This window comes from Onychostruthus taczanowskii, unplaced genomic scaffold, assembly GCF_017590055.1.
Source record: "Onychostruthus taczanowskii isolate IOZ18803 unplaced genomic scaffold, ASM1759005v1 scaffold74, whole genome shotgun sequence".
Taxonomy (NCBI): Eukaryota; Metazoa; Chordata; class Aves; order Passeriformes; family Passeridae; genus Onychostruthus; species Onychostruthus taczanowskii.
In genome coordinates, this window is record NW_024505229.1 from 3,480,910 (window position 1) to 3,506,885 (window position 25,976).

At 58.3% G+C, this 25,976-nt stretch overlaps 2 protein-coding genes across 3 annotated transcripts; both read left to right on the forward strand.

Moving 5' to 3' along the window:
- The first annotated feature begins 795 nt into the window (after nucleotides 1–795).
- Nucleotides 796–15,274, forward strand: CSRP1 (cysteine and glycine rich protein 1). The gene is made up of 6 exons (XM_041422737.1): nucleotides 796–950; nucleotides 7,704–7,816; nucleotides 12,061–12,229; nucleotides 12,578–12,704; nucleotides 14,499–14,592; nucleotides 14,877–15,274. The coding sequence occupies exons 2-6, from the start codon at nucleotides 7,705–7,707 to the stop codon at nucleotides 14,951–14,953; spliced, it is 579 nt and encodes a 192-aa protein (XP_041278671.1). The 5' UTR covers nucleotides 796–950; nucleotide 7,704; the 3' UTR covers nucleotides 14,954–15,274.
- Nucleotides 15,275–16,835: 1,561 nt separating this feature from the next.
- On the forward strand, nucleotides 16,836–21,993 carry PHLDA3 (pleckstrin homology like domain family A member 3). 2 transcript variants are annotated; one of them, XM_041422753.1, is made up of 2 exons: nucleotides 16,836–20,948; nucleotides 21,341–21,993. In XM_041422753.1, the coding sequence occupies exons 1-2, from the start codon at nucleotides 20,625–20,627 to the stop codon at nucleotides 21,653–21,655; spliced, it is 639 nt and encodes a 212-aa protein (XP_041278687.1). In that variant the 5' UTR covers nucleotides 16,836–20,624; the 3' UTR covers nucleotides 21,656–21,993. The 2 variants fall into 2 exon arrangements, with proteins under 2 accessions (XP_041278687.1, XP_041278688.1); XM_041422754.1 differs by having other exon boundaries at nucleotides 16,836–20,976; nucleotides 21,341–21,596.
- Nucleotides 21,994–25,976: the final 3,983 nt, after the last annotated feature.

Consider the following 25,976-nt stretch of genomic DNA (forward strand, 5'->3'; position numbering starts at 1 on the left):
TTTTCTCCACCCCATGTGTCTGCACCCAGAGCAGCACTGTTGTGGTGGGTTCCCATGGGAGCCATTCCCAGAAAGTCTCTCCTCATCCCCTGCTCTGCAATTTGTTATGAGAGACTCATAATCCCAGCCTAGGCTGGGTTGGAAGAGACCTCAAAGCCCATGTTGTCCCACCTGTCCTGCCAGGGACACCTTCCACTACCCCAGGTTATTCCAAGCCCCATCCAACCTAGCCTTTGACACTTCCAGGGATGGGGCAGCCACAGCTGCTCTGGGCAACCTGTGTCAGGGCATTACCACCCATATTGTAAAACAATTCTTGCTGAAATCTTATAAACTCCTTTTTATCTGTGGAAAAGTTACAATAAGGCCTCCCTGGAGAATCCTCTTCTCCACATAAACACCCCCAGCTCTCCCAGAGGGGCTCCAGAGCAGAGGGGGGCTCCGGCCCTCAGAGCAGCTCTGTGGTCTCCTCTGGGCTCGCTCCAGCAGCTCCACATCCTTCCTGAGCTGGAAGCCCACAGTCCTGCAACGTCTATTTTAATTTAGAGGAAAACGTTCAGCAGAACAAAATAGCGCCGAAACATCTGGGAAGTGCTCCCTCCGCCTGGGAAGCAGCCTGGGGCTCTTATGGCCCCGGAGGATCCTTCCCCTGGTGGTGGGATGCGGCTCCCGGGCAGCGTCAGGAGGTGCCGGGGCTGTCCGGCCGTGCGGCCCCCCCCAGCCCGTGACATCAGTGCCGCCGCCGCCCCGCGACCCGCCCTGCCCCGCCAGCGACAAAAGCGCCGAGCGGCGCCGGCCCCAGCGCGGCACCGACACCGACAGCGGCACCGACACCGAGCCCCACACCGACCCCGGCTTTGACACCGACCCCGACGCCGGCACCGACCCCGGATTTGACACCGACGCCGGATTTAACACCGACCCCGACACCGTCCCCCGCCCGGCCGCAGGTGGGTGCTGGACGGAGGCGGCCGCCGGGTCCCGCCGAGCGCAGCGGAGCCGCCTCCCCTCCCGTGCCCGGGGCTGCCGCTCCGCCAGCCCGGAGCTGCCTCTATCCCTCCTCCATCCCCTGAGGATGCCCCATCCGCGCCGCCCCCGGCCCGGCGGGCCGCAGCGGGGGAGACGCGGGGCTGGGGAGGGGCACGGCCCCGCCGTGTGCCCGCGGGGTGGGCACGGGAGCGGTGGGACCCCCTGAGGCCGCTCCCGGTGCCGGAGCAGCCGCGCACATGGCGGGATGCGGAAGCCAAAGCTCTTGCATCAGATCGACTGAACTCTGAAGCTAATTTCCAGGGAGCCCGGGGCAGATCAGTGTGGGCTCAGGTCGGTTCGCAGAGGAGATTTGCAGTGTTGGGCACCAGGCTGGGCACGGGCTCGAGCACAGCTCCAGGTGCTGCTTTTCAACCTCAGAGCCCTCAGCCCGTGGGAGGCGGTTCAGGAGCACTGGGCAAAAGCACCGGATTCTACCAAGTCCCTGCATCAAATCTTCTGTCTCTCCCTGCCTGAGAAAGGGCCAGTGCTAAAATAGTGTGAGGGGTGAGGCTGCTCCTCCTGGCTCTACAGCTTGGGGAAGGGTGAGAGGAGAGGCCCTGCAAGGAGCAACTGTGGTCATTTGGTCTGTTCCTGCTGGAGCAGAGGAGTCTGAGGTCAGAGCTCCCTGGGGTCTGCAGCTTCCTCCCGAGGGGCAGCAGGGGGACAGCTCCGATTTCTGCTCTCTGTGAGATGGGACAGGACCCCAGGGATGGGCTGGATCTGTGTCAGGGGAGATTTAGGCTGGATATCAGGGAAGGGTTCTTCCCCCAGAGGGTGCTGGGCACTGCCCAGGCTCCCCAGGGAATGGGCACGGCCCCGAGGCTGTCAGAGCTCCAGGAGTGTTTGGACAGCGCTGCCAGGGATGCCCAGGGTGGGATTGTTGGGGTGTCTGTGCAGCGGCAGGGGTTGGATGTGATACTTGTGGATCAATTCCAGCTCAGGATGTTCAGTTATTCTGCTGGGGGTGAGGCTGGCAAAGTGGGCTCTGGGGAGGATTCAGCCCTTCCCAAGGAGCTCAGGGCCGCTGCTGCACAGACAGCTCAGGGCTGTGCTGCTCCAGTGGGTCACGGGCTCTGTGCCAGCCTCTGCTGTCCCCTGGATCAGGAGCTCTCCAGGCAGGATGGCAGTGTCTGGGAGCTGCCTGAGAGCATCTGAGCTCAGCTCCCTGCTCCTGCAAGGCAGCACCAAGCGGGGAGGATGTGACCAACTGGGGCATTTCAGGGCTTGGGGAAGCCCAAGTGGGCTCAGTCCAGTGATGGATCTTGATCCCTGTGGGAGTCAGGAGCTTTTCTTAGCACCCCTGAAAATGCTGTTGCTTTTGTTCTGGATCAAGTTGGGATTTTCATGGAGGACCCTGCTTCCAAGGAGACACAGTCTTAAGCTGTGCCAAGAGGTTGGATATTAGGAAAAAGTTTTTTATGATCAAGTAGTGGAATGGCCTGCCATTCCAGGGAGTCACCATCCCTGGATGTGTTTAAAAAGAGACTGGATGTGGCACTCAGTGCCATGGTTTAGTTGAGGTGTTGGGGCTGGGTTGGACTCGATGATCTTGAAGGTCTCTTCCAACCGGAATGATTCTGTGAATTCTGTGAATTCTTTGTAAGCCAAGCTTGGGAGCTGTGTGCACAGGCAGAGGCCCGTGGCTGCGCCAGTGGCTCAGCTCTGTGCTGGCCTCTCTCAGGCCCCTGCTCTGCAAAGCCAGCCTGAGGCTGCCTTGGTGGCAGAATCATTTGATTGCTGCTGGAGTCAAGCCTGACTGCTCTTGGAGTCATAGAGTAGATGAGCCACATGTGAGCATCACTCTCGAGCTCAGAGTCTCTTGACTTCCTTTCCTCCTATCCCAGCAAAGCCCTCAGAGGTGTCTGATGTGATCCAGCTGCATCTCTTGGGGCAGTTCTGTGATTTCTCCCTGGTAATTCCCAGTGGTTTTCCATGTCTTTGAGCTCACCAGCCTCAGGTCCCCATTCTCTTGCTCACCAGTTCAACATCACTGGGTCACACATGACCTTCATTTATCCTTGTTTACACTGTTGGTGGTCCAGAGTCTGCTCACATCACTGCTCCTGCCAGCTCATGACACAGCAGGGGACAAGGGGACAGTTCTAGCTTTCCCCTTGTGGAGCTATTCCCACCTGTGCCCAGGTGATGGGGAAGCTGCTCTGTGACAGTTCCTGTGTGCCTGGGGCAGAGTCCCCCATGGGTCTGACTGCAGGTCCCGATGCTGAACCCCTGGTGCCATGTCCCAGGGCTTTCCCAGGGGATGTTCCCTGGTCTGTCCCTGGGAGCTGGTTCCTCTCTGCCCACCTCTCATCTGTGTGGGACCCTCTTGCTTCACATTTCTGCCTACTTTATGGCCATGCCAGCTGCTCTCTAAACTGGAAGGCACTACTCAGATCCCTGGGTTTGGGGCTCCTGCTGTGGCTTCCTCCCCTTTGACTCTTCCCTTTGCCAGGGCATGGATTAATTCTGCCTGGACTGCTGTGAACGTGCTTAGGAGTGAATTTGTGCAGCACTGATGGTGCTCTTCTGTCATTCACTTGTTTTAATGCTCTCATTTGGAAAAAAGGAACTTTTTGTATGGGTAAGTATGAGTCTGCTGTTCCTCCAAACACAAAGTGATTGCTCTGCAATTAACTACTCTAGGATTTTAGCAGGGCACAGACACGGGAAGAGGCTGTTTTGCTATTGCAGAAGGTTGGATGGTTGAGCTGACATCTTGGTGGCTGCAGGGATGTTCCTCAGAGGACAGCTAGGACCTGCCTTACCCTGGGTACTTCCATGGCTGTGGAGCTGCATCCACACAGCCACAGGCGCTGCTCCAGCTGCAGCAGTTCCCACCCAGCTGCTCTCAGGATGGCAGGGTGGAGGGTGTCAGCTTTGAGGGCAGTGACAGGAGCACGCTGACCTTTCAACCCACTTGAAAAAGAGGATGACTGTGTTTCTGCTGCCTGCTGGCTGCATCAGCCCACTGCTTCCTCTTACAGCCAGTGATCACATCCCAGAGCACCGGTACATACTGGTTCCATACTGGTTTATGCCTGGTTGTTACGCTGCTCCCAGACTGGTACAACACAGCACCTCTGAAATGTACGTGAGTCTGAGCCCGGATTTCATAGAGCCACAGACAGGGCAGGGTTGGAAGGACCTCGAAGGTTACCCAGTGCCACCCCCTGCCATAGGCAGGGGCCACTTCCACTACCTCTGATTGCTCCAAGCTCCGTCCAAGCTGGTCTTTGCTGGAGAGCTGGACTGCTGCAACATGAGACTCTGGACCTAGGGTTAATCTCCAGCAAGTGTCAGCCTTAGGTGGTTCTACACAAGCCTCCCCTTGTCTGTGCTCCCCACAGTGCAGCTGCTGCTAAAGGATGGGATCTTGGTTTGGAGGCCTCTTTCCTTATCTGTGGTGGATAGTGGAGTGGTTCCAGGGCCAAGCCCTGCTTGGCACTGGGAGTGGTGTTTGTAGGGCTCTGGATATGTTTGTTGGGAGTTGTGGAGCTGCAGGAGGAAGGAGAATAATCTTGGGTTTTTTTGGCAGCCTCTTGCCTGTGCTCAGTGAGGTCATTGGCTGTAGGATTGTCACCTCCTGTTCCTCATTTTGGATGGCGCCCAGAGTGACTTGGAGAAGTGTGACTGTGGTCACCAAGTGTTGCAATTGGGCAAAATATGCAAAGTATTCTGAAAATAAGGATGAAGGGATTGTAAACACTCTGACATATCTTAAGTGGCCATTACTTAGGGAATTGGGAGGATGGATCTGTCTGAATGGCAGTTGTGAGGACTTGGCTGGTCAGGTACATGTGCCCAAAGCAGGGTTTTCCTACTCCTTTTTTTGCTGCTGATGAAAGCCTGTAGCACAAATTTGGTCTCTGTGTGGCTTGCTGGGCCCACAGCATGTGGTGGGGCATGTTATGGACTAACAGGGAATTCACAGTAATTTAAATCTTATCTTAGGTTTTCTCTGTGTCTGGCTGTGAGCCCTCACATGGATCCCCCAGGACAAAATAATTTCCATGGTCTCTCCCCTCAGAAAATCAATTCTGGTGTGTGCCAGGAGGTTTTGCTGGGATGTGGTTTTGCTGGGGCTGTGTTTGTGCTTCATGGTGAGAGTCACCTGCTCAAATCACCTGGCATAATTTAAACTGAGTGGAGGCACCTACACCCTTCCCATGGTGGATTGAGGAAAATCAGCAGCAGCAAAAGGGCTGGGACTCCTCTTGTGGCAAATGCCAGGTGAGGTTCACACAGAAGCAGTTTTTCTCCTCCCTTAGGCTTCCAGGCAGCTCAGGAGAAGGTGTCCTCACTGCTGATCTCTTGGTTTGAGCAGGGTAGCCCTGATGTTCAGGACAAACAAAACCTCTTCCTTCACTGCTGCTGCTCAGAGGGGAACAAAATGTGCTGTGGAGGCAAGGGGCAGCAGCTGGTCCCAAACCACGGGATGCACTTGTGGAGTCCTCTGGAGCAGGGAGGGCTGGCAAGAGGCTGCCCCCAAAACCAGGGCTGAGGAATCCCAGAGATGGGGTCTGCCAGCTGTGGTGGTTGGAAAGGGGTGGGGGACCTAGAAGAATTGTAGCCAGGGATGTGTCATGTCTGACGTGGGATCTGGCACAGGGGCTGCAGGGGCTGGTGGGCTCCCATGCCATGCAGGGCTCAGGGGGTGCTGCTGGATGTTTCTGCCCTCCAAGGAAACTCCTGAAACGGATAATGCCGTCCTCCTGATGGAGGGGAAAGAACAGGCTCTGAAGAGAAACAGCCTGTGTCCTTTTAAGGCAATCCAAAGGCTGGGACTGGAAGAATGAGGCTGAAAGGGAGGGGTTTGGCACAGTGGGAAGGAAGCTCAGCCTGCAGGGCCTTTCCAAAAGAGACTTCCCAGCTGCTGTGATCACACCCCAAACACAGCACACAGCATCCCGGGAGACAGCACAGCCCCTCCAGCCCCTGCTCCTCCCCTTCTCTGTCCGTCTGTCCTGCACTGAGACCCTCTAGGCATCTGGGAGATGTGGCCAGGACAAAGTGGGGTCAGCAAGTCAGTTCTGACCCCTTCCCTGGTAACCAGGGCTGGGATCAGTTTCCCTTTTCCTGACCAAATACTCTGACACAGGGAAGATCTTGACTTCCCCATGGCCTGGGAGGTGCAGGGATCTAGCTGTGCTGCTGTGCCCTTCATGATTCCCCATCTCTGTTGATGCTTGTACCGCCCCCAGTCCTGCTGGGTTTAGCACCCACCTCCCCAGCTGGGAGAGCCACTGGGATTGGAGGCCCAGGGATGGGGCTTCAGCTACCTGAGGTGACCCAGGATCTGCTGCATGGTGGGGGTTCCAAGGCTTCTGGTGTGCCCCAGCAGACCCAGGTCCCTTCCTCATCTCCACGCAGCTGAACTTAGGGAGGTGACAAGATCCTACACACCTGGCAGATCTTGTACTCTGAAAATGGGGTTTGGTTTTGGGGACCCCTGCCCTGCTTTAGATGTTCAGGGGTCAGGAAGCACATGGTGACTTCTGCTGCCTGTCCCCAGATGGGAGCAGGCTGGGGAATTACAGAGGTATTGATGGAAAGAGGCCCCTGGAGACCTCTTCAGCTGTAGCTTGTGCCTATTGACCTTGTTTGTAGAGGCCATTTGGGCCATTGGACCCCTCCAAAAAGTGTTTTATTGTCCTTGTAGCAACCCCTGCTGTTTGATCCTCCTTAGCTTTCACTTGGCCACACTCAATTAGCCTGGTTCCCTCAGAATCTCCTTGCAGGACTTTGTTGTGTGAATGTCTCAGTTTATGTTGACCTGGTCTTCACCAGTGTCAAGGCCCCTCTGGGCTGGAGCTCTGCTGCTCGGGTAACCAACTCACAGTATTTTGGGGTTATCTGCAAATCTAGGGGCCTCTTGATGGCATCTCATCAGACACAGTTTAAGAATGAGAAGAGAAATAGAAGCATTTATAGCCTGCTGAGGAGCTAGATGGTGGCTTAGGCTGGTGCTCAGGTCTTTGCCCTGCACTCACTTCTTGATTTCAGATTCTCCAGGCTCCATGACTGCCTGCAGTTCTGGAGGAGACTGAGACCCCAGAGCACAGGGAGTGCCTGGGAGGGGCTGGTCACACAGCAGCTGATGGTGCTGTGGGACATGTGCCAGAGCCTGGGGTTCAGTGGTGTCAGGGGTCAGCTCGTGCCCTCGGGCAGCCCTTACTGTCCCCTGCCCTGCCGTGCCTGAGATGGAAAAGTTGGTCAGGGAGGAGAAGCTGGGACTGTGTCCAGGGCTGTGGCAGCTGTCCAGCACCAAGGCTCAGTCACAGTCACCCTGACCATGGCATGGGGTGGCAGGAGGGCTGTGACCTGAGGAGGTGCCTGGGTAACTCTGTGGGTGCTCTCTCCCAGCATTGTGCTGCTTCCTCCCTTTTCCTGGCACTGAGGAGCTGTGAGGTCTCACGGCTGCAAGAGAGGGATTTCTCCTGCTCCTGGCAGACAGGACCAGGGGTCTCTGGGAGGCACGGGCACTGCTATCTGCTGGGTCCCTGAGTTCTAATGATTCTGCTTGTTGCAGCCCTGCAGTCTGTGTGTGCAAACACTGTGGCTGCTCTCTGCACGTGTGGATGTGGGAAAGCTGCGGAGCTCCGGGGCCTGTTCTGGCTGCCCCATGCCGGCCCCTCAGAGCCCTGCCCTGTCCCTGACTCTGCTTTCCCCTGCAGGATGCCAAACTGGGGAGGAGGGAAGAAGTGTGGGGTGTGCCAGAAGGCCGTGTACTTCGCTGAGGAGGTGCAGTGCGAAGGCAACAGCTTCCACAAGTCCTGCTTTTTGTGCAGTGAGTACCACCCCTTCCCTCACCCCCTCTCTGCTTCCTGGGCAAGGGCTCCTCAGGATCTCTCCAAACCCCAGCATGGCAGGGGCACAGATCATCCCAGGACACGTTGGCTGCCCAGGTTGTCGCGGCTGACCTCAGCCAGCACCCACGCAAAGACTTAGTCCATCCCTCCTCCAGGGAAAGGCCAGGCTGGGTCCTCTGCTCTGTGTCCAGATGTTAAGCATGAGACAGGGCCTCTCCCAGCAGTGGTGGCAGGAGGTGCCACATCCCATACAATGCTTGGAGGTGGGGCTGGCTTTAGCCTTCCCAGTGGCTTTGCCACACTAAAAGGTGGTTGAGCCTGGGGAGCTGGCATCGAATCTCCTCATGCCTGAAGGGATGATGGGAAGGAGATGTGGTCCTGTCCTGGCCCTTGTGCTGATGGAAAGTCTCCTGAGAAGTGCTGAAGCATCACCCCCACCCTGTCTGCAGATCCACTCTTACTGAGGGTGTCTCTGGTGTATGTTTGGACCCAAGTGTCACCTCTGGGGAAGGACAGCAGAACAGAATCTGGCTGCAAGTGATCCAGTGCCAAGCTCCCTTCCTCTGCCCCCTCTGCAGAGTCCTACAAATACTGCTGGGATCCTGCTGCAAGTCCCCAGACACCCTTCCCTGCCTTTGGGGATCCCAGGGCCGGTGGTGTTACAGCGCTGAGAGCAGCTCCTTAAACCTGGGGAATCCAGAGGGGCTGTAAGATGTTTGATTAATAAGATGAGCAGTGTCAGATGAGCAGTACCTCTGCCTGTGTGGTACCAGATTACTGTCCTCTGTGCCTGGAGACTGTCACATATCAGAACCAGTTATTCTCCTGTGCCTACAGGAGATGGGGCATGGAGCAGCCTGGTCTAGTGGAAGGTGTCCCTGCCCATGACAGGGGTAGGACAAGATGAGTTTTAAGCTCCCTTCCCACCCAAACCTCTCTGGAATTTTGTGGACAGGAGCACACACATTGCCTGTGTCTGCTGATGGCTCCTCGAGACGTTGCATCTGCCACAGAGCAGCAGAAGTGCATCTCCAGGGTGGCCTTGCAGCAGGGCCCCACAGAGGTTTCATGTTTCCCCAGCTGGTCCCAGTCTCACCATCCTGTCACAGCAATGAGCGCAGTTGGGATCTCAGCTGGTCCCAGTGCCCTGGTCCCAGTCTCACCATCCTGTCACAGCAATGAGCGCAGTTGGGATCTTTTCCATAGGGACAGCAAGCACAGGTGGATCTGGAAACAAGGCACACTCTGGAACTGATCTCTTCTAGCAGGAAAACTCCAGAGGCATCATGGAATGATCCCTGTGATGTGCCTGTGTCCACCTGGCCTGCCTGGGGCACAGCACATACAGCTGGCTCCAGATGGGACAGGGCAGAGGGAGGCTGCTGCTGGGTCTGTGCTCCCTGCAGAGACCCAGCCAGGAGCTCCCATTTGTGGGAGTTTCCAGGCTGCAAACTTGCTTCAGCTGGTAGGGCTCAGCAGGGGAGTTGTTGAGGCTTTTCCTGGGCAGGATGAGGGTGACAGGCTGGGTTTGTATGGCAGCTGCTCTGCAGAAGGAAGTCCTGTTTATTCTTTGGCCTCAGATAAGGAGGGTGGGGAATGTTGCTCTCACCCCTTGTGCACACAGCTGGTTTGCCAGAGAAAGCTGCTGCCATGGGATGCTGGCATTCAGAGAGCAGGGCAGGGCTCCAGGAGCCACGAAATGAGGCTAAAGGCATTTCTTCCAGGAGGGAACACACAGCCAGAGTGGGGAAGAAGGTCCCCTGTGTGTGATCATGGAAACAAGTGCCCAGGGAGTGGTCCTGGGCTCAGGGCTGCTGTCCCTGCGCTTTGCAGGCATTTGTTATGCCACTCCACATGTACCCAGCAGCTCTGCCTGTCCTGGCTGTGGCTCCCCTGTCAGGCTGTGGCTCATGTGCCAGCCCACCCTGCTGCCCACTGTTCCCAGTCCGTGCCACAGGCTGTGGGTGGTGCTCCCGAGCTCCTGCATTCCCAACCTGTTCCCCAGTGCTGCATGTAGGTCCCATCAAGGAACTTGAAACTATTATCTTTAGGGAGAATAACAAATACTTCAACCAGATCTGCCAAAAACATCATCTAAAAGGAGCCAAGCCTACCACAGTGCATTAGAGCTCAGGGAGCAACTTGGTGATTGACTCCTGGCTGTGATCCAGCTGTCTGGGTAGTGCAGCAGAAATGAGCTGGAATGAGCCCCATGGCCTTGGAAAGCAGAGGCAGCTCTTGTCTAATTGTTTTGCCGAGCAGCTCAGCTGCTCTTAGAAAAACAAAGGGTCCTTAACTCCTGAGTGCTGTGCACTGGAATTCCTGCAATGCACAAACCCGGGGGCTGGGTAAAATTTTTTTCTGTTGCCTCTCAAAGCTCTCTGAGTACAGATGAGGGACTGTGAAAAGTTGGGCTGAAGCTCTAAATCCATCCATATCCCACCAAGACCATTCACTGCTGCCCCAGGACAAAGCTCACGAAAAACCCTTTGAAATACCAGTGAAAGTGCCCAAATTCCTTTCTGATGGTCTGGCTGAGCAGTGTCACTCCAGGGCAATGGAGAGACCCCAGGAGCAGCTTTGGAACCAGTTATCTGCTCTGGTCTCTCCCAGCTGGGATCTGTTCTCCATCCCCAGCTCCTGCTGTGGTGGGAGCATGTAGCCAGGAGAGGACTCAGCCAGAGCCTCCTTAGATGGCAGGAGATGCTTCCCTTTCCTCCTCCTTGTCCCAGCAGAGGCACACAGGGTTCTCCTGGCTGTATTTAGTCATGGAAGGGCTGCCTTCTGCCCCTGCTCTGTTTGTGCTGCTCCAAGGGGAGAACTCTGCTCTGTTTGCATTCCTGTGATATTGGGAAAGGCCAAGAAACTGCTCTGCTGGCCAAGAAGCTGCTGGAAGCCTCGACATTTAAGGCGTGGAAAGCAGGATGGGGAAGCTGTGGCAGCTGCAGCCGGATCTGTTTGGGGCTGGCTGCCAGCGCTGCAGACTCTGCCCTAGGAGTGGGATCCTGCACGGGGCACGTGGGCACTGGGCATCACCTGGAGTTTGGGTGCTGGTGGCCTCCTGCTGGCTGGGCAGAGCATCTCAGGGAGGGCTGGGAAGGAACGGGGCAGCTGGGGCAAGAGCTGGTGCTTCCAGGACCTTATGGGGGTTTATAAAAGAGAGGGAGAGTGACTTTATACACAGGCAGATAATGACTGGGTAATGGGGGATGTTTTAAAACTTAATGAGAAGCAATCTAGATTAGATATAAGGAAGAAAGTTAGATTAGATATAAGGAAGTAACTCTTTACTCAGAGGGTGGTGGAGCATTGCTTCCCAGAGAAGCTGTGGCTGATCCATCCTTGGAAGTGTTCAACACCAGGTTGGACAGGGCTTGCAACAACCTGGGATAGTGGAAAGTATCCATGGCAGAGGGCTGAAATCGGATAATCTGAATTGAAGGTCCCTTCAAACCCAAACCAGTTTGTGATTCTATGGAAACCTAAAAATGAAGAGCAGGTCTGAGCCCAGCACCAAGCTCAAGCTCTGGGTGAGCTCAGCATGCCCCCTGAGCCTGGCTGCCATCTCCTCCTGTCCCATCTTACATCCCACATTGACCCCTCAGGGGCTCAAACACCGGCTGAGTTAGTGTTCCTCACCTGAGACCCCCCCATGCACACCCCCAAACCCAGGGCTGAGGTGTCAGGTGAGCCTTTGAGCTCTGGAGAGGTGACTGTGCCCTTGCAGTGCCTTGAGTGTGGCAATGGCCACAGGGCTGCTCATGGATGGCTCTTGGTCCATCCAAACACCAGGAAAACCACATTTGCTCACGTTTCCTTGCCCCAAGTGCTTCCTGCTATGGATTTGCAGTGAACAAGGTGCGGGGCCAGGACATCTATCCCCAGGCCTGAGACTCCTGCAGTGATTCATAGGGAAAATTCACCCCCTGGTTTAAGTGCAGCTGCAGGAGAGCAGCACCCAGAGGGTTAAGACAGCTTTCCTTCCCTTCCCTTGGTATCACCCTGTTGGCTTTGGTGGTTGCTTCCTTTTAAAGCCAGACACTGCTCTTGTTGTGATCCTTATCTGCCTGGTTTGCATGTGCTCCCTGCAGCTGGATGCTGCTGAGGCTTTCCCTGCTCCTTGAAAGCTGAGCTCTGCTGTCCCTGTGAGGGCTTGTTTTCCCCAGCTAATTAGTGAGCCCTGGTGGAGCAGGCTGATGCCACACCCTCCCCTCTGTTCTAGTGGTCTGTAAGAAGAATTTGGACAGCACCACTGTGGCCGTGCACGGTGAGGAGATCTACTGCAAGTCCTGCTACGGGAAGAAGTACGGCCCCAAGGGCTACGGCTACGGGCAGGGAGCAGGGACCCTGAGCACGGACAAGGGCGAGTCCCTGGGAATCAAATATGAAGAGTGAGTTTGAGCCTTGTTTTTGGCACTTGGGGCTGTGGGCACCTTCTCCCCACACCTGTCCTGGGGTGCTTGGCTGTGGTGCAGCCTGTGCTGTGCTCCCAGCAGTGTCCATGGGCTGCCTGGCCCCTCTGCCCTTCCAGGGAATCCCACTGAACCCTGTTTGGCGGGTGGGATGGGATGGGACATGTCCCCATTGCATGAGCACACTGCCCACCCCCTCCCAGGCTGAACTTTCCATGGAGCTCACTGTTCTGAAGTTCCCTTAAAAACTGGGCTGGGATTTGGAATCCCGTAGTTCTTCCCTGCTCCACCTTGCATCCCTGACTGTGAGCTCCCTGCCACCCACAGGGGCCAGCCCCACCGACCCCTGAACCCCAATGCAGCCAGGATGGCCCAGAAGGTGGGAGGAGCTGACGGGTGCCCCCGCTGTGGCCAGGCCGTGTACGCGGCTGAGAAGGTCATTGGAGCTGGGAAGGTAAGAGGGGATGGTGGGCACGGGGCACAGGGTGCTGCATGGCAGGGACACCTTTGGAGAGGGTCTGGACCTGCCCTCAGCCAGGGCTGGGCTTGGGTCCAATGGCCATGTTCACCTGGAAGCCTGACACCAAAGGGAAATCTTGGCATGTCTGGAAGCCAGGTTGTGCAGGCTGCAGCGCTCTCACAGACTTGTAGATGGGGGAGAAAGACATGTTATCTTAAATATTTATGGCCCTGGTCAGCAGAGGCCACAGTGGACATCCTGCTGTGGATGTGCTGGGAGGGTGAGCAGTGACATGTGCCATGGCCAGTGTCCCTGTTAACTGAAAAGTGCCTCTTTGTCCCCTCTGTGCCACAGGCCAGGACGCTGTGGCCAGGATTTGGGGAAGGCAATGAATTCCAGTGGTCAGCACTGGCCACAGGTTGGGCAGGGTGCTGGAGCTGTGGGCATGGGTTTGGTGAATGTTCCTGGGGCTGTTCTGGTGGTGGCTGAGTCAGCTCAGGGTTTTGTGTGGAGGTCACTATCACAGCCCTGGCACTCCCTGTGCCAAGGTCATTCCTTCACCAGGGTTCTTTGCACCCTGAGCTGTGACCGTGTCCCAGCCCAGCTCCTGTGCAAGGCCTGGGGACCCCTTCTGCCCTGCCAGCCCTGGGACCCCAGATGAGGTCCCTGCCTGGAGCTGCCCTCCCCATGAGGTCAGGCACATGCAGAGCTTGTCAGGGACACCAGGCCAGGCTGCTGGCCTTTGTGCCATGGGGACAGGGTGGCCATGCTGGGACAGCCTCACTAGTGATGAGGTTTCACTCCCTGACCTGGCTGGGCTCTGTCGTCCTGGGGCTTTGTGCTTGTCCTGTGTCCCCAGAACAAGGAGAGGGGTCAACAGAAAGGGCCCCTCAGCATCATCACCCCCCAGCTGGCTTGTGATGGACACGTTGAGGGTGAGCCCAGGGTCAGAAGCTGAATTTACCCTTAAAACCATGATCTGGGCTTCCTGGTCAGCTTCTGGTCCCAATGTTTACTGAGAACCGAAGTTGGTGAAGCAATTACTTTAAAGTAGACCCAGAGAGGATTCCAGAACATGTATTTCATGTGCTAATGTTTGCTGGATGACTCCATCCAATACCTCCTCCTCCAGCCTGTGAATTTCACATTTTCTTCCAAAAAAGGTTTCATGTTTTCCCAAGTGTTTGTTTAAATTCCTCGGTGAGCAGCTTTGGCTACTTAAGGTCTGCCTGAAGGCTGTGAGCTCATTTATCTCCAGGGGACTGCTGGAACCATGGGGGGTTATTTTTAAACACTGTCTAGTTTTGGCATTTTTCCTCTCTGTTTGCTGCCTTCCTTGGAGCTGTTGTTGTGTGGGGCAGTTGTCCCATCCCTGCTGCCACCCAGTCGTGGGTCTCAGCTGGATGATGGGGGTTTCTTATCTCGCTGGTTAAGAAAGGGCAGTCCCCAAAGAGGGGGGGATTTCTCCTTACAAATTATTGCAGAAATTACTGCACAAATGACTTAGAGTGTCAGCAAAAGGTCTCCAAAACAAGATGAGCACAGGAGCAATGCCCACACCTGATGTTTCACACAGAATCACAGAATTTCTAGGTTGGAAGAGGCCTTTAAGATCCTCTCTGTATTTTCCCTGTGGGGCTGGGAGTGCTTTCCAGGGAAAAGCTTTTATCCCGTTCAGAGCTCTTTGCCAGCCCCTTTGGATCAGAAGTAGAGCAGGGAGCCTGGTTGGTACCAGAGCCTGGCTGTCCTGTCCCTGGGGTCTGACCGGGCTCTGCTCCTGTCCCACAGTCCTGGCACAAGTCCTGCTTCCGCTGTGCCAAGTGTGGCAAAAGCTTGGAGTCCACCACCCTGGCAGACAAAGATGGGGAGATCTACTGCAAAGGTGAGCCCCACCTTCCCTGCTGGCTTGTCCTGGGTTCTGAGGGGTGGGAGTGAAGATCCCTGTGCAGGGACCCGGAGGGGTTGAAGCTGGGGAAGGGGTGGCCCAGCAGCTGCTTTCAGGGACGGACTGTGCCAGCCACAGAGCTGGAGAATTTCCTGCTGCGCCAGGGCCTCTGTTTGCCCAACAAATCTGGCAAACCTTGTCCTGTCCAGGCAGGGTGTGCCCCTTGGGCAGGACCCGCTCCTGTGCCAGCCTCACCTGTGTCTCCCTTCCGTCCTCTGCAGGTTGTTACGCCAAGAACTTCGGTCCCAAGGGCTTTGGCTTCGGGCAGGGCGCCGGGGCACTGATCCACTCACAGTGAGCCCCAGGGCTGAGCCTGCGCTCGCCCGGGGCTCGTCCTGTGCCGCCCGCCCGCCCCACGCCGCAGCGAGTGCCCCACTGTCACCCCCAGCCACCGCTGCTTTGCAGCACCAGCCCCTCCTGCCCTGCCCCGGCGCTCCCCAGAGCCAGGGGGTCCCAGCATTGTCCCTGTGGGGTCCTGCTGGGGCAGGTGGCACAGGGGGGCCGCTCCCTCCCACTGCAGAGAGGCCCCGGTGCCCAAGTCCTGCTCCGCGTTGCCCGTCCCGCCGGCCGCGTGCTCAGCGTGACACCGAGCAAGCAATAAAACATCAGAGACATCAGAGCTCACCGGGCCTGGCCCTGCCGCTGACTCCTGTCTGGGGCTGAGGGAGGGCACCGGGTGCCCGGGGCTGGGGAAGTGTCTGCAGTCCTGGCTTGGAATTAAAGCCCAATGGCGGGAATGTGTCGGTGCAGTTTGACGCGGCCCAGCTGTGGCCAGCTGAGCTCTGCAGCTCGGCTGGGATGGGCTCCCCCTCTGCTCCCACCAAGAATCACCATGGAATGCTTTGGATTGGAGGAGACCCTAAAGCTCATCCTGTTCCACCTTCCACTAGCCCAGGATGCTCCAAGCGCTGTCATTGAAGACTTCCAGGAATGGGGATAACTATTCCAAAAGCAGAGGTTGATGCTGGGAGGCCAGGGACAGCCCTTCTGGGGTGTGCTCACGTTCTCAAAACCCCTATCAGTGCTTTTAGGTGGCACCTCTCCAAGCAGGCGTGCCCAGCAGTGCCAAGTAATTAACAGCTTTTCACCTACTCCCTGCTTTTTTAGCAGCTTGTGGATCATTAAGCCTCTAGTTTGGCAGCTGCCCAGGTTTAATTGGTTTCCATCTAAACTCTTCACTCCATTTCTGTGATTCTCCTGTTAGACTGGTGGGACAGACTCGGATCAGCCTCGCTGCAGCTTAGGGACTCCACAGACAATTGAGTTCTGGGGCTTTTAAAGTTATAAACATTGTGGTTGAGCAAATGAGATGGGGTGTGTTCTGAGAAGCACAACAGAGGCAGAAATCCTTTTTTTGAGGCAGGACTGGGGCTCCTTTATCAGCCTCAGTGCTTTCTCCTGTTCATCACACCCTCAGTTTTGCATGGTGTTTATGGAGAGGGGGAGTTGAGTCTTCACCATCTCCGAAAGCTTCCCCCCTCTAGATTCTAGCAGGACCCCCTGGTCTGGGCTGTGTGGTGGCCGGGATGAGGAGTCTGGTGGCCCAGGCTCTGGTAGGTCTGGGAGCTGCTGCACAGCAGGCTCAGCTACCAGCCTGGTGTGGAGACCCAAACCTGCCTGCCTCGCTTGGCAGAGGCCCTGCTGCTCCACCACGGAGGTGTGGCGGGGAGGGGGCTGGTTCTGGAAGCTCCTGCAGAGATGGGGGGTCAGGAAGCTGCTGCAGAGGTGTGAGGTGGGGCTGCTGCAGGGATGGAGGGGTCAGGAAGCCACTGCCTTCTCTGTGAGCATGCAGGGGATGCTGTGCTGCTGCTGTGACATCTCAGCTGGATGTGCCCCAGATGGGATCGTGCCCAGGCAGTGCTGGTTGGTCAGTAAAGCTACAATGATTATTTAGTCCCTTCCTCATGCAGCTGTAGAGATTCTGTCAGAAAGGGGGGAGGAGCAGGAGCCCCTCTGCTCTGGAGCCAGGCTGGCAGAGCTGGGGATGTCACCTGGAGAAATCTCCAGGGAGACCTCAGAGCCCCTTCTAGTGCCTAAAGGGGCTCCAGGAGAGCTGGAGAGGGACTTAAGACAAGGGCCTGGAGGGACAGGACAAGGGGGATTGACTTCCCACTGGCAGAGGGCAGGGTTAGATGGGATATTGGGAAGGAATTCTTGGCTGTGAGGGTGCTGAGGCCCTGGCACAAGGCCCAGAGAAGCTGTGGCTGCCTCTGGATCCCTGGAAGTGTCCAAGGCCAGGCTGGACAGGGCTTGGAGCAACCTGGGCTAGTGGAAGGTGTCCCTCCGCGTGGCAGAGGGTGGAACTGGGTGGTTCTTAACCTTTCAACCCAAACCAGTTGGTGGTTCTATGAGATAGTGACATTTCACACGGGATGGACCCCAGAGAGGCCAATACTACTGGAAGCCTGGTCAAAGCCAGGAGAAAATGCTGGATTTGTTTTTGGAGGGCCATGGAAAGATGTAGGTTAGAAAGGACCAGCAGAAGCCTTGACTGCAATGTCCTGCTTAAGGCAGGGTTCCAAAGGTCAGGTTGATCAGAGCATTTTGTGTCCACTCAGGTACAGGAACCCTCTGAGGATGGAGGTCCCACCACTGTGGATCTTGTCACAGCATTGTGCCACACAACCTTGAAAGGGTTGTTTCATCACTGAAAGGATGGTCAGGCCCTGGCACAGCTGCCCAGGGCAGGGGTGGAGTCACCATCCCTGGGGGTGTTCAAAAGACCTGTGGGATGTGGCATGTGGGGACCTGGGTTAGTGGTGATCGTGGCACTGCTGGAGGAGTGGTTGGAATGGATGATCTTGTGACCTGGGAGGGCTTTTCCAACATTAATGGTTCTGTGAATCCCTGGTTGTCCTGTTGTGCCCCTGTGCCTGGTGTCTTGTGTCCTTTTGCCAGGCAGGGTCCTGTCTCCACAACCTTTCTATAGACAGTGGAAAATTGAAGTTCAGCCTCCCCAAGTCCTCTTTTCTCCTGCCTAGTGGGTCTCTGCTGAGCTCCCAGCCCCAAAGGTCCTAGGTAAACTATGTCCCACGACAGGGACTGTGCCCTGAGGGTTTGCCCTGGGTGCCACACACCTGCTGACCCTGCACTGGTCACTCAGAGTGGCTTAGAGAGTGACAGAAACCACCATGGGGACACCAGGATGGGATCACGGGGGCTGCACATCCCAACAGAGGCATGAGGGGGGCTGGAGGAGGTGGTGGGACATGGTCCAGGAGAAGCAGCGTGGGACTGGAGGTGTTTTTGGGCATCTCCTGCCCAAGTTGCAGTGGGACAGCTCCATCCATGCTACCCTCTGCTGATCAGCGAGCATGGCAGGGCCCAGCCGGCTGTGTCTGCTCACCTGTGCCCAGGTGTTGTCCAGCTGCCCCTTGAGGCAGCAGAGCCACGCTGTGCCCGGCAGCTCCCACCCTTGGGGGGCTGCAGCCTGGGAAAGGGGCTGTGGCACCCAAACCTGCCCTGAAGGGACAAACCAGGGACTGGCTTGTGGCCAAGCACCCTGGAGCCTCCTGGTGATGCCTCCACTTGAGGGGTCAGACTGGAGCCTCCAAGCCCTATGGCCAGCGGGGCTGTGGGAGGGGATGTCACCCTGTCACCCAGCTCTGTGGGGATGTCACATTGGGGCAGGGCTGAGCCCGGCAGCCCTGTGATCTGCCCTGAAGGCCCTGTGTGGATGGGATGAGCCATGGGCAGCCCATGGAGTAGAGCCCTTGGCTCACCCACAGCCTGGCACAGCAAGTCCTGCAGGGTTTGCTGCAGGGCAGGAGGTGCCATGTCCCCAGGGCAGCGAGGTAGGGTGAGAGCCCTGCTCCTGGTGTGTCTGGGAATGGACAGCTGGGGTGACAGGAGTGGAGAAGGATGTTGTCAAAGTTCCTTCACACCCAGGGCTGTGGGACCATCACCTTCCCTTGGTGGGTGGTGCCTGGAGAAGCAGTGACTGCAGTGAGCAGAGGGGTGGGGGTCTCAGGTAGGGGTTGGTAGCCCTTGGCTCTCCCCCAGGCTGTGAGGATGGAGCTGTAACTGGATAGTGAGCCAGAACTGCCCACGCACATCCCAGCTTACCAGAACAGTGACAGTCTCAAAACTACTCCCCCCCGAGCTCCCAGGGCTCGGCATCCCTGGAGCTGAGCGTTACCGGTGTGTGGGAAATCAGCCTTGGTGGGGGAACCCACGCTGCTCTGCTCCTTCCGAAGCGCTGGGGTGCTCAGGGTGACCTCCGGGGCCGCCTGACGTCAGGAGCCCGGGTCTCCCGGGACACCCGGGATCTCTGCCAGCGTGGCGAGGCTGGCCCCAGGGAGCACGAACCAGTTCCTGGCTCTGCCAGCCGCCCTGCCCTCTTAATGAGGGATAATGAGGTGCATCTCATCAGCGCTGCAGACTTGCCCCCTGGCCACGGCGGCTGCCGGCAAAGCCCCCGGCAGGGCCCGGCAGTGATGGAGGGGCTGGGGCAGGAGGGGACCCCAGCCGGGGGCTCTGCGGGGCTGGGGTCCGCGAGGGGTGCATGAGCAGGGTGGGCGCTGGGACAGCGACTGCGTGCCAGGGAGCCAGGGGCTGATCCAGCCCCCGTCAGTGACCCCGGCACAATCCCGGGGGGATTTCTTCCCATTGCAGACCTCACCCGGGTGAAGGACCCACTCTCTCAGCGTTTGCAGGGGCACATTCAGCTGCCCAGCCATCTGTGACCGTCACCCGCCCTGGCAGCCCGGGGCCCGCACAAGTGCCCAGATGTGCCCCTCGGCAGCCCGGCCCGGCCTGGGGAACCCTCGGTGCCAGGCGCTGGCACAGGAACAGACGGTGCTGCGGTGGCCGGGAACGAGACGGGCTGGAAGGGAGACGGTGTTTGGCTGCAGGGAGGGGAGGATCAGGCAGGAGGACCGGGCTGCGCTGCCCCGGCCCCGCTCCACGGCTCCTTCCCCCTGTACAGGTCACACGGGGCTGGGCAATGCTGCTCCTTGCTGTGGGACAGCCTGGGGGCTTCAAACCCCCGTCTCAGGGCCTTTGAGGGATGGGAGCTCTGTGTACTGAGGGGTGGCCCAGCACCCTTGGGTGAGTGGCTGGGGGGGTGGGTGGCTGTCAGGAGTTGTCCCCATTGCTGCTGTCTGTTCTCTGCTTTTGTCTCTCCTCCTGGGCTGCACTTGGGGTCCCCAGAGCTGTGCCTGGCTGGTGCTGCAGGCACAGCCTACTGTCCCAGCTGGCATTGCACCCCACTGCACCCTTGCACTGCAGCCCATTGTGCCTTCTTGGCTGGCACTGCAACCCCAGCCCCCCTTGCCCAGTGGCACTGCACTCTCTAGCCCTGCCTGGCTACATAGAGCCCCTTGCCCAGCTGGCCCTGTGTCCCACAGCCCACTGTCCCCAGCAGCACTGCACCCTATAGCCCTGTGCCCCCAACAGCTGGTGCTGCACCCCCCAAGAGCTGCTCTTGCACCTCCAACATCTGTTCCTGCACCCCGGGCTGTCGTGCAGAAGTCCCCAAGCCCTGCCCCATCCCACACCCTGCACCGCTGCCATGCAGCCCCATCCCACACCCTGCCCGTTCACACGAAGGTCCTGAGGCTGCGCCTGCCCTCGGGCACCCCAAAAGCTCCTCCCGGGTGAAGCGGGGCTGCGCCGGGCCTGGTCGGGCTTCGCCTGGGCGTGAAGGGAGCCTGAGAGCAGGAGGGGCCAGGCGAGGCGGCAGGAATGCGAGTGGGAGAGCGGCCGGGCAAGTAGCGACAGCTCCTGCGAGCGCGGATCCCACACGCGGCTCGGGCAGGGAGCGGAGCCCGGCACGGGGCTGGCGGCCGGAATGGGGCACCCCGCGGCTCACCCCCTCTGAGAGCCGGAGCGCAGGGCGGCGAGTCCCCGGCGGCAGCACGGCCACCGCGGGTCCCGGCCCCGGGGAGCTCGGCTGGAATTCCCCCGGCGGGTAATGCCCGGCTGGGCCGGCGCAGGGTGCTGAGGATCCCGGGGGCCGAGCAGCAGTGATGACCCCCGAGAAGGTGCTGAGGGAGGGGGTGCTGGAGAAGCGGAGCGGGGGGCTGCTGCAGCTCTGGAAGAAGAAGCGGTGCCTGCTGACGGAGAAGGGGCTGCAGCTCTTTGAGCCCAAGGGCTCGCGGCGCAAGGAGCTGAGCTTCGCCCGCATGAAGGCCGTGGAGTGCGTGGAGTGGAAGGAGCGGCACATTTACTTCACGGTGGTGATGGACGACAGCCTCGAGATCGACTTCCGCTGCGCCCAGGAGGACCCGGGCTGGAACGCTGAGATCACCATGGGGCTCGTGCGCTTCAAGAACCAGCAGGCGATGCAGGAGGTGCGCGCCCGGCACAGCTGCCGAGCAGGTACCGCAGTCACCGCGGCTCAGGGAGCAGGACCCGGCCCAGGATGAGGTCCCTGGCCACAGGTTCCCCTCCCTCAGTGGTCTGGGGAATCACGAAGGGGGTCCCGTGGACTGGGGTGGGTCTGCAGGTTGATGTTCCCGTGTGCCCCTGCACTGGCTGGGACGCCCCATGGGTTTGGTCTCTCTGTATTCCTGGACAGGGACTTTCTAACATCCTCCCTCTGTCTGGGGTGGCCTGGGGGATACAGGGCTCTTTGCTATCCTGCACGTGGGGTGGGGTGGGGATGGTGTCTGGCCCTAGTCCCTTCACGATGCCCCATGTCCCAGCGCTGGCCGAGTGGGTGACAGGAGCCTTCTCTCTGCAGTGGTGCAGCTGGACACAGCCCCGGTGGGACAGCCCAGGGAATCGCAGCTTCCCAGGAGTCGGATGGAGATGGCCCTCAGCTCGGCGGGTGCTGGGGAGAACGGGATCCCTGCGGGCAAGTGAGGTCGCCGCTGCGCAGCCCGGGGATGAGGACAGTGGCCCCGGGGAGGCCGGTGCTGGCGCTGGCTCCCCCCTTGCCGGGGCAGGACAGAGGCACCACAAGAGCTGGGCTGGCACAGCCACCTCCCCTTGGCACAGCCGGCCAGAGGACATCAGCAGGGCCATCACCTGGCACTTCAGACAAGGCAGGAGGTGACATCCCTGCCTGGGGTCCCACCACCCTTCATTCAGCTAAAGTGTGCAGGACCTTGGTGCACTGGTGGGGACCCCAGGCCTCTCCTGCAGGACAGGGGATGGATGAGGCAGTGCCCGAAGGATCTGTGCCACAGGGAGCTCTGCCTGTGTGACAGTGACACTGGGACAGATGGATGTGGCTGGGTCCCAGTTTTAAAAAGGGGCTGGAAAGCTGCTGCTGCAGCAAGGACCCCTCAGTAGGGCACTGAAACAATGGTTTGGTGACACAGTCGTGCTACTTGTCTCACCCTGGGATATTCTTGGGATGTTGGGGAATGCTGGGTATCCCAATTCCGTGTACCAAAACACTTAACAGGACTTTCAGCTTCTTACCCTGGTGTTGCTTCGATTTGCTTGTCTCACCCTGGGATGTCCTTGGGATGTTGGGGAATGCTGGGGGATCCCAATTCCATGTACCAAAACACTTAACAGGACTTTCAGCTTCTTACCCTGGTGTTGCTTCGATTTGTGGGACCCCACAGGGCACGGGAGAGCACAGATCCTGCACAGAGCTTTGCTAGTCATGATCCCTAAACCAGCATCCCCGTCGGGCTCCAAAGCCCCGCACTAGCACCCCGAGGCTCCCTGATCAGCAGTCCCGCTGTGCCCGTGTCCCCAGGGATTCCCACGGTGGTTTGGGTGCCGGTGACGCGGGAGCAGCGCTGTGGCTGTGCAGCGGGGAGGGATGGCCCTGCCCCGACAGGCAGCGCAGACAGCAGCGCCCGGAGCCAGCAGCGCGCTCCGCAAGCCGGAGCCTGAGCCCAGCCCGGGGCCGGAGGCGCTGCGGATCCTGCTGCAGATTTCCCGGCCGCGTGGGAACCACGGAGCGCGGTGTCCTTATTGCCCGGGCCAGGCAGCCTGCACCCCAGCCTGCACCCCAGCCTGTACCCCTGCACCCCAGCCTGCACCCCAGTCTGCAACCCTGCACCCCAGCCTGCACCCCAGCCTGTACCCCAGCCTGTATCCCAGTCTGCACCCCTCTACCCCAGTCTGCACCCCAGCCTGCACCCCAGTCTGTACTCCAGTCTGTACCCCTGCACCCCAGCCTGTACCCCTGCACCCCAGCCTGCACCCCAGTCTGCAACCCTGCACCCCAGCCTGCACCCCAGCCTGCACCCCAGCCTGTATCCCAGTCTGCACCCCTCTACCCCAGTCTGCACCCCAGCCTGCACCCCAGTCTGTACTCCAGTCTGTACCCCTGCACCCCAGCCTGTACCCCTGCACCCCAGCCTGCCCCCGCGGGGTCCTGTCCCCATGCTGGGGCAGCACTGGGTGGCTTTGGGGACGGTGGCACGGCCGGAGCCTGCTCACTGTGCAGGGCCAGGCTCACGCTGGCTCTGCAGGAACAGGCACTGGGGGGGTTCCACTCCTTGGCCAGCCAATCCCCCGAGCTGCATTTACCGAGACCTCCCGGGCTGGGGTGCAGAGGGGCGGGGGCCAGGCCGGGGGCTGGGAGCCGGACCCAAGCACTGCATAGATGGAGCTCTGCACCATCCCAGCGTCATGAAGGGACACAGGGGGCTCCAGGGATGGTGGGACCCTCCACAGGACATGCTTCAGGTGTGGTGCCCTCTGTGGACAAGCCCCAGACCAGGCCCAGGGGTTCTCAAAGTTACCAGTTTTATTCACTGTGACTCCTTTTTGTCAATTTTTCTACTCTCTTGCCCCCTGTAAATAGATATTTTCTGTTTTCCAACTGCCAGCAAGGAACTGTCAGAGAAAATTATCAAGGAGGGTGTGTAAGCAGCAGCCCTGGCCGTGGTACATCCCTGGGCACTGATGATGCCGCAGAGAGGCCACGGTACCCCAGAGCTGCGGAGAAATTCAGGCAGTCAATGCAGAGAGGGGACAATAAGAGAACACAAATCCCTGTGTCAGCATTTCAGGCCCAGGCACAGGGGGAAGGCAAGCTTTTCCATCCTCATCCTGAGCCCTTCATTCAGGCCAACACACATCCCGGCTCCCTGCCTGAACCCCATAGCCCCAGGGACTTTAGATCTCCCCAAGCCTCCAGGTTTGGGATTTTCTTTGAGCAGCACCCACACCTGACCCATCCTCTGTGGGTGGATTGGAATCCACCAGGCTGACCCTGGAGCAGGGGCTGGGGTCAAAGCCCAGCCAGCAGCGTGGGGGTGGAAGGTGTTTTGGCTTCATCTCCCCTGGGAGGGCTGAATGTCTCTGCAGAGGAAAAGTCACCCGGAGACTGAAAAACAAATAAAGAGCCCAGAGAGCTGGCCAGGGAGTGGAGTAGGGCCAGGGCCAGAGGCTGCAGCATCCCCAGCACCAGGGATGTGTGTGGCAGCCTGGAAAGCAGGAGAGGATCCATGGGAAGCATTTCTAATGCCCCTGGAGGTGGGGAAACTGAGGCACAATAGGGGGATGCAGAGTGGTTTGTGGCCCCTCAGCCCCTCCAGCACACAGGCTCCCGTGGCCAGACCTCCCAGGCCTCCAGGCACAGGAGAGAGGTGCCCCGGAGCACCCGGAGTTCAAAGGCAGGAGCCTGAAAATCTGGCTCTTCTGCTCCCAGCCCATGGTGCCCCTGTTCCAGCATCCCTCCCCACTGCTGAGGCTGCTCTGGGGGGGTTGCCCTGTGCTCCCCACCCTGGGCAGGGGCTCTGCCAGCACCCACAGGCACTGGCACCCTCCCTGCAGCACCATGGGGGTGCAATGGGTGCAGAAGACAGGAGTTTTTTCCATCTGATGACATCCCAGGTCTGGCTTTGGGATCAGTTTGGGGCTGGCTGGACACCCTGAGTGCCAGGGAGGGCAGTGGGGTCACAGTGCTGGGACAGGGAGGTGCAGCCTGATGGTGCCAATTCTTTTGTCACGTGGGATCTCCTCCATCACCAAGTGCCCTGCAGAGAGCCTGGCACTGCCCCGCTTCTCCTGGGATCATCCCTGAGCTTGTGGGTGGCTCTTCTTTAGATAAAAATGAAAAAAAAAAAAAATCCCAGCTGTAGCAAGTAGCATTCTGCTTTTTGGCTTTAGGTCAACTGTCCAACTTCCTCCAGATGTTCCTAAAATTATTTCATTGTTGGCCATCCTTAATTACAATTCCTAAATCACTGGATTTTGGTTTGGGACACGCTGCTTGCCCAGAGCTCTGCTGTCTGTGTGTCCATGCTGCAGGGAGCAGAGGCTGGGATGTCCCCAGCACTGCTGTGGGGAGCTCGGCCATCTCCACTGAATCCTCCTGCACTGGAGTGTAGGAGGAAATATCTGTCCTTGCACCACAGCCCCTGGGGTGCTGAGGGGTCAGGGCAGGGGCTGCAGGGCCTGCACATTCATTCCCCAGCCACAGGGTCCTGCTGCAGTGTCTTGGACTCGGTGTCCCGGGGGTTCAGAGCTGTGGCTGTGACTTTCCCCAGCAGTAGAGCTGAGGTTGTGGGAGCCCAGGAAGGGCAAGGACTCACCAGGAAGAAACAAAACGAGGGCCCAGACGTTGCTGGAGCTGCAGGGGGAACAACCAGCACATACCAGCACCTGTCTGTCCCCCACTGTCCCTGAGTAGGAGCCACTGAGCGGCTCTGGGGGTGGGGGTGGCCAGCCCAGACCAAAGTGGATACTGAGATGTGTCTCAGAGACAGAGATAAAAATCTGAAAATACTCTGACAATGTCCAAAAACTCTCTCGGGGTCCCTGCCTGGGCCAGAAATTTTGGGTTATTTGGAATAGTCTTTTTTTTTTTTTTTTTAATGTAGAATATTTTGCCTTAGGCTGGAAACCAGCCCGGACTTTGTGATACTCAAACTGATGTCGCTGCTGCCATGGCTGCCACTGGCACAGAACAGCCCAAATCCCTGTCCTGGTGAGAAGAGTCCACAGGATCAGCACTGGGAAGGTTTCATTTGTCACTGGCACAGCCATTGGAAGTTTAAAGTCTTCAGCGTGTGGCTCCTTTTCAATAATGTCCTTCCACTATCCCAAAGTAGGTAATTCCTGCTCATTTAACAAAGCCTTTTCCATGTGCCAGAAGCACGAGGCAGGAGCCTGTGCTGTTCCTAAAGGGCTCCTTGGCTTTTGGGGAACCCTCCTCAGCTTTGGCACTTTCTGAAAACATTTCAGGCCTTCCCAAAGTATTCAAGCAGAGAAAAACAAACTGTCCATGATATTTCTAGACGTGGGAGGTGTTTCTTGCATTTAGGGATAATTGTCCTGCTTTGGCATCCAGCCCCAGAGCTGCCTCCAATGGATTTGCCCTCTGTAGCCAAGTGGGGAGGGTGAGTCCCATGCCCAGGGATGGAGGGGCTGGCATGGGCACCCTCCTGAGCTGCACCAGGCCC

What these genes read in the sequence shown, in the direction of transcription:
- PHLDA3 (XM_041422753.1), top strand. Translation starts at nt 20,625, where the DNA reads ATGACCCCCGAGAAGGTGCTGAGGGAGGGGGTGCTGGAGAAGCGGAGC. An exon ending in ACCAGCAGGCGATGCAGGAG is followed by an intron (nt 20,949 to 21,340) that starts GTGCGCGCCCGG and finishes TTCTCTCTGCAG; the next exon opens with TGGTGCAGCTGGACACAGCC.
- CSRP1 (XM_041422737.1), top strand. Translation starts at nt 7,705, where the DNA reads ATGCCAAACTGGGGAGGAGGGAAGAAGTGTGGGGTGTGCCAGAAGGCC. An exon ending in CTGGGAATCAAATATGAAGA is followed by an intron (nt 12,230 to 12,577) that starts GTGAGTTTGAGC and finishes TGCCACCCACAG; the next exon opens with GGGCCAGCCCCACCGACCCC. An exon ending in AGGTCATTGGAGCTGGGAAG is followed by an intron (nt 12,705 to 14,498) that starts GTAAGAGGGGAT and finishes CCTGTCCCACAG; the next exon opens with TCCTGGCACAAGTCCTGCTT.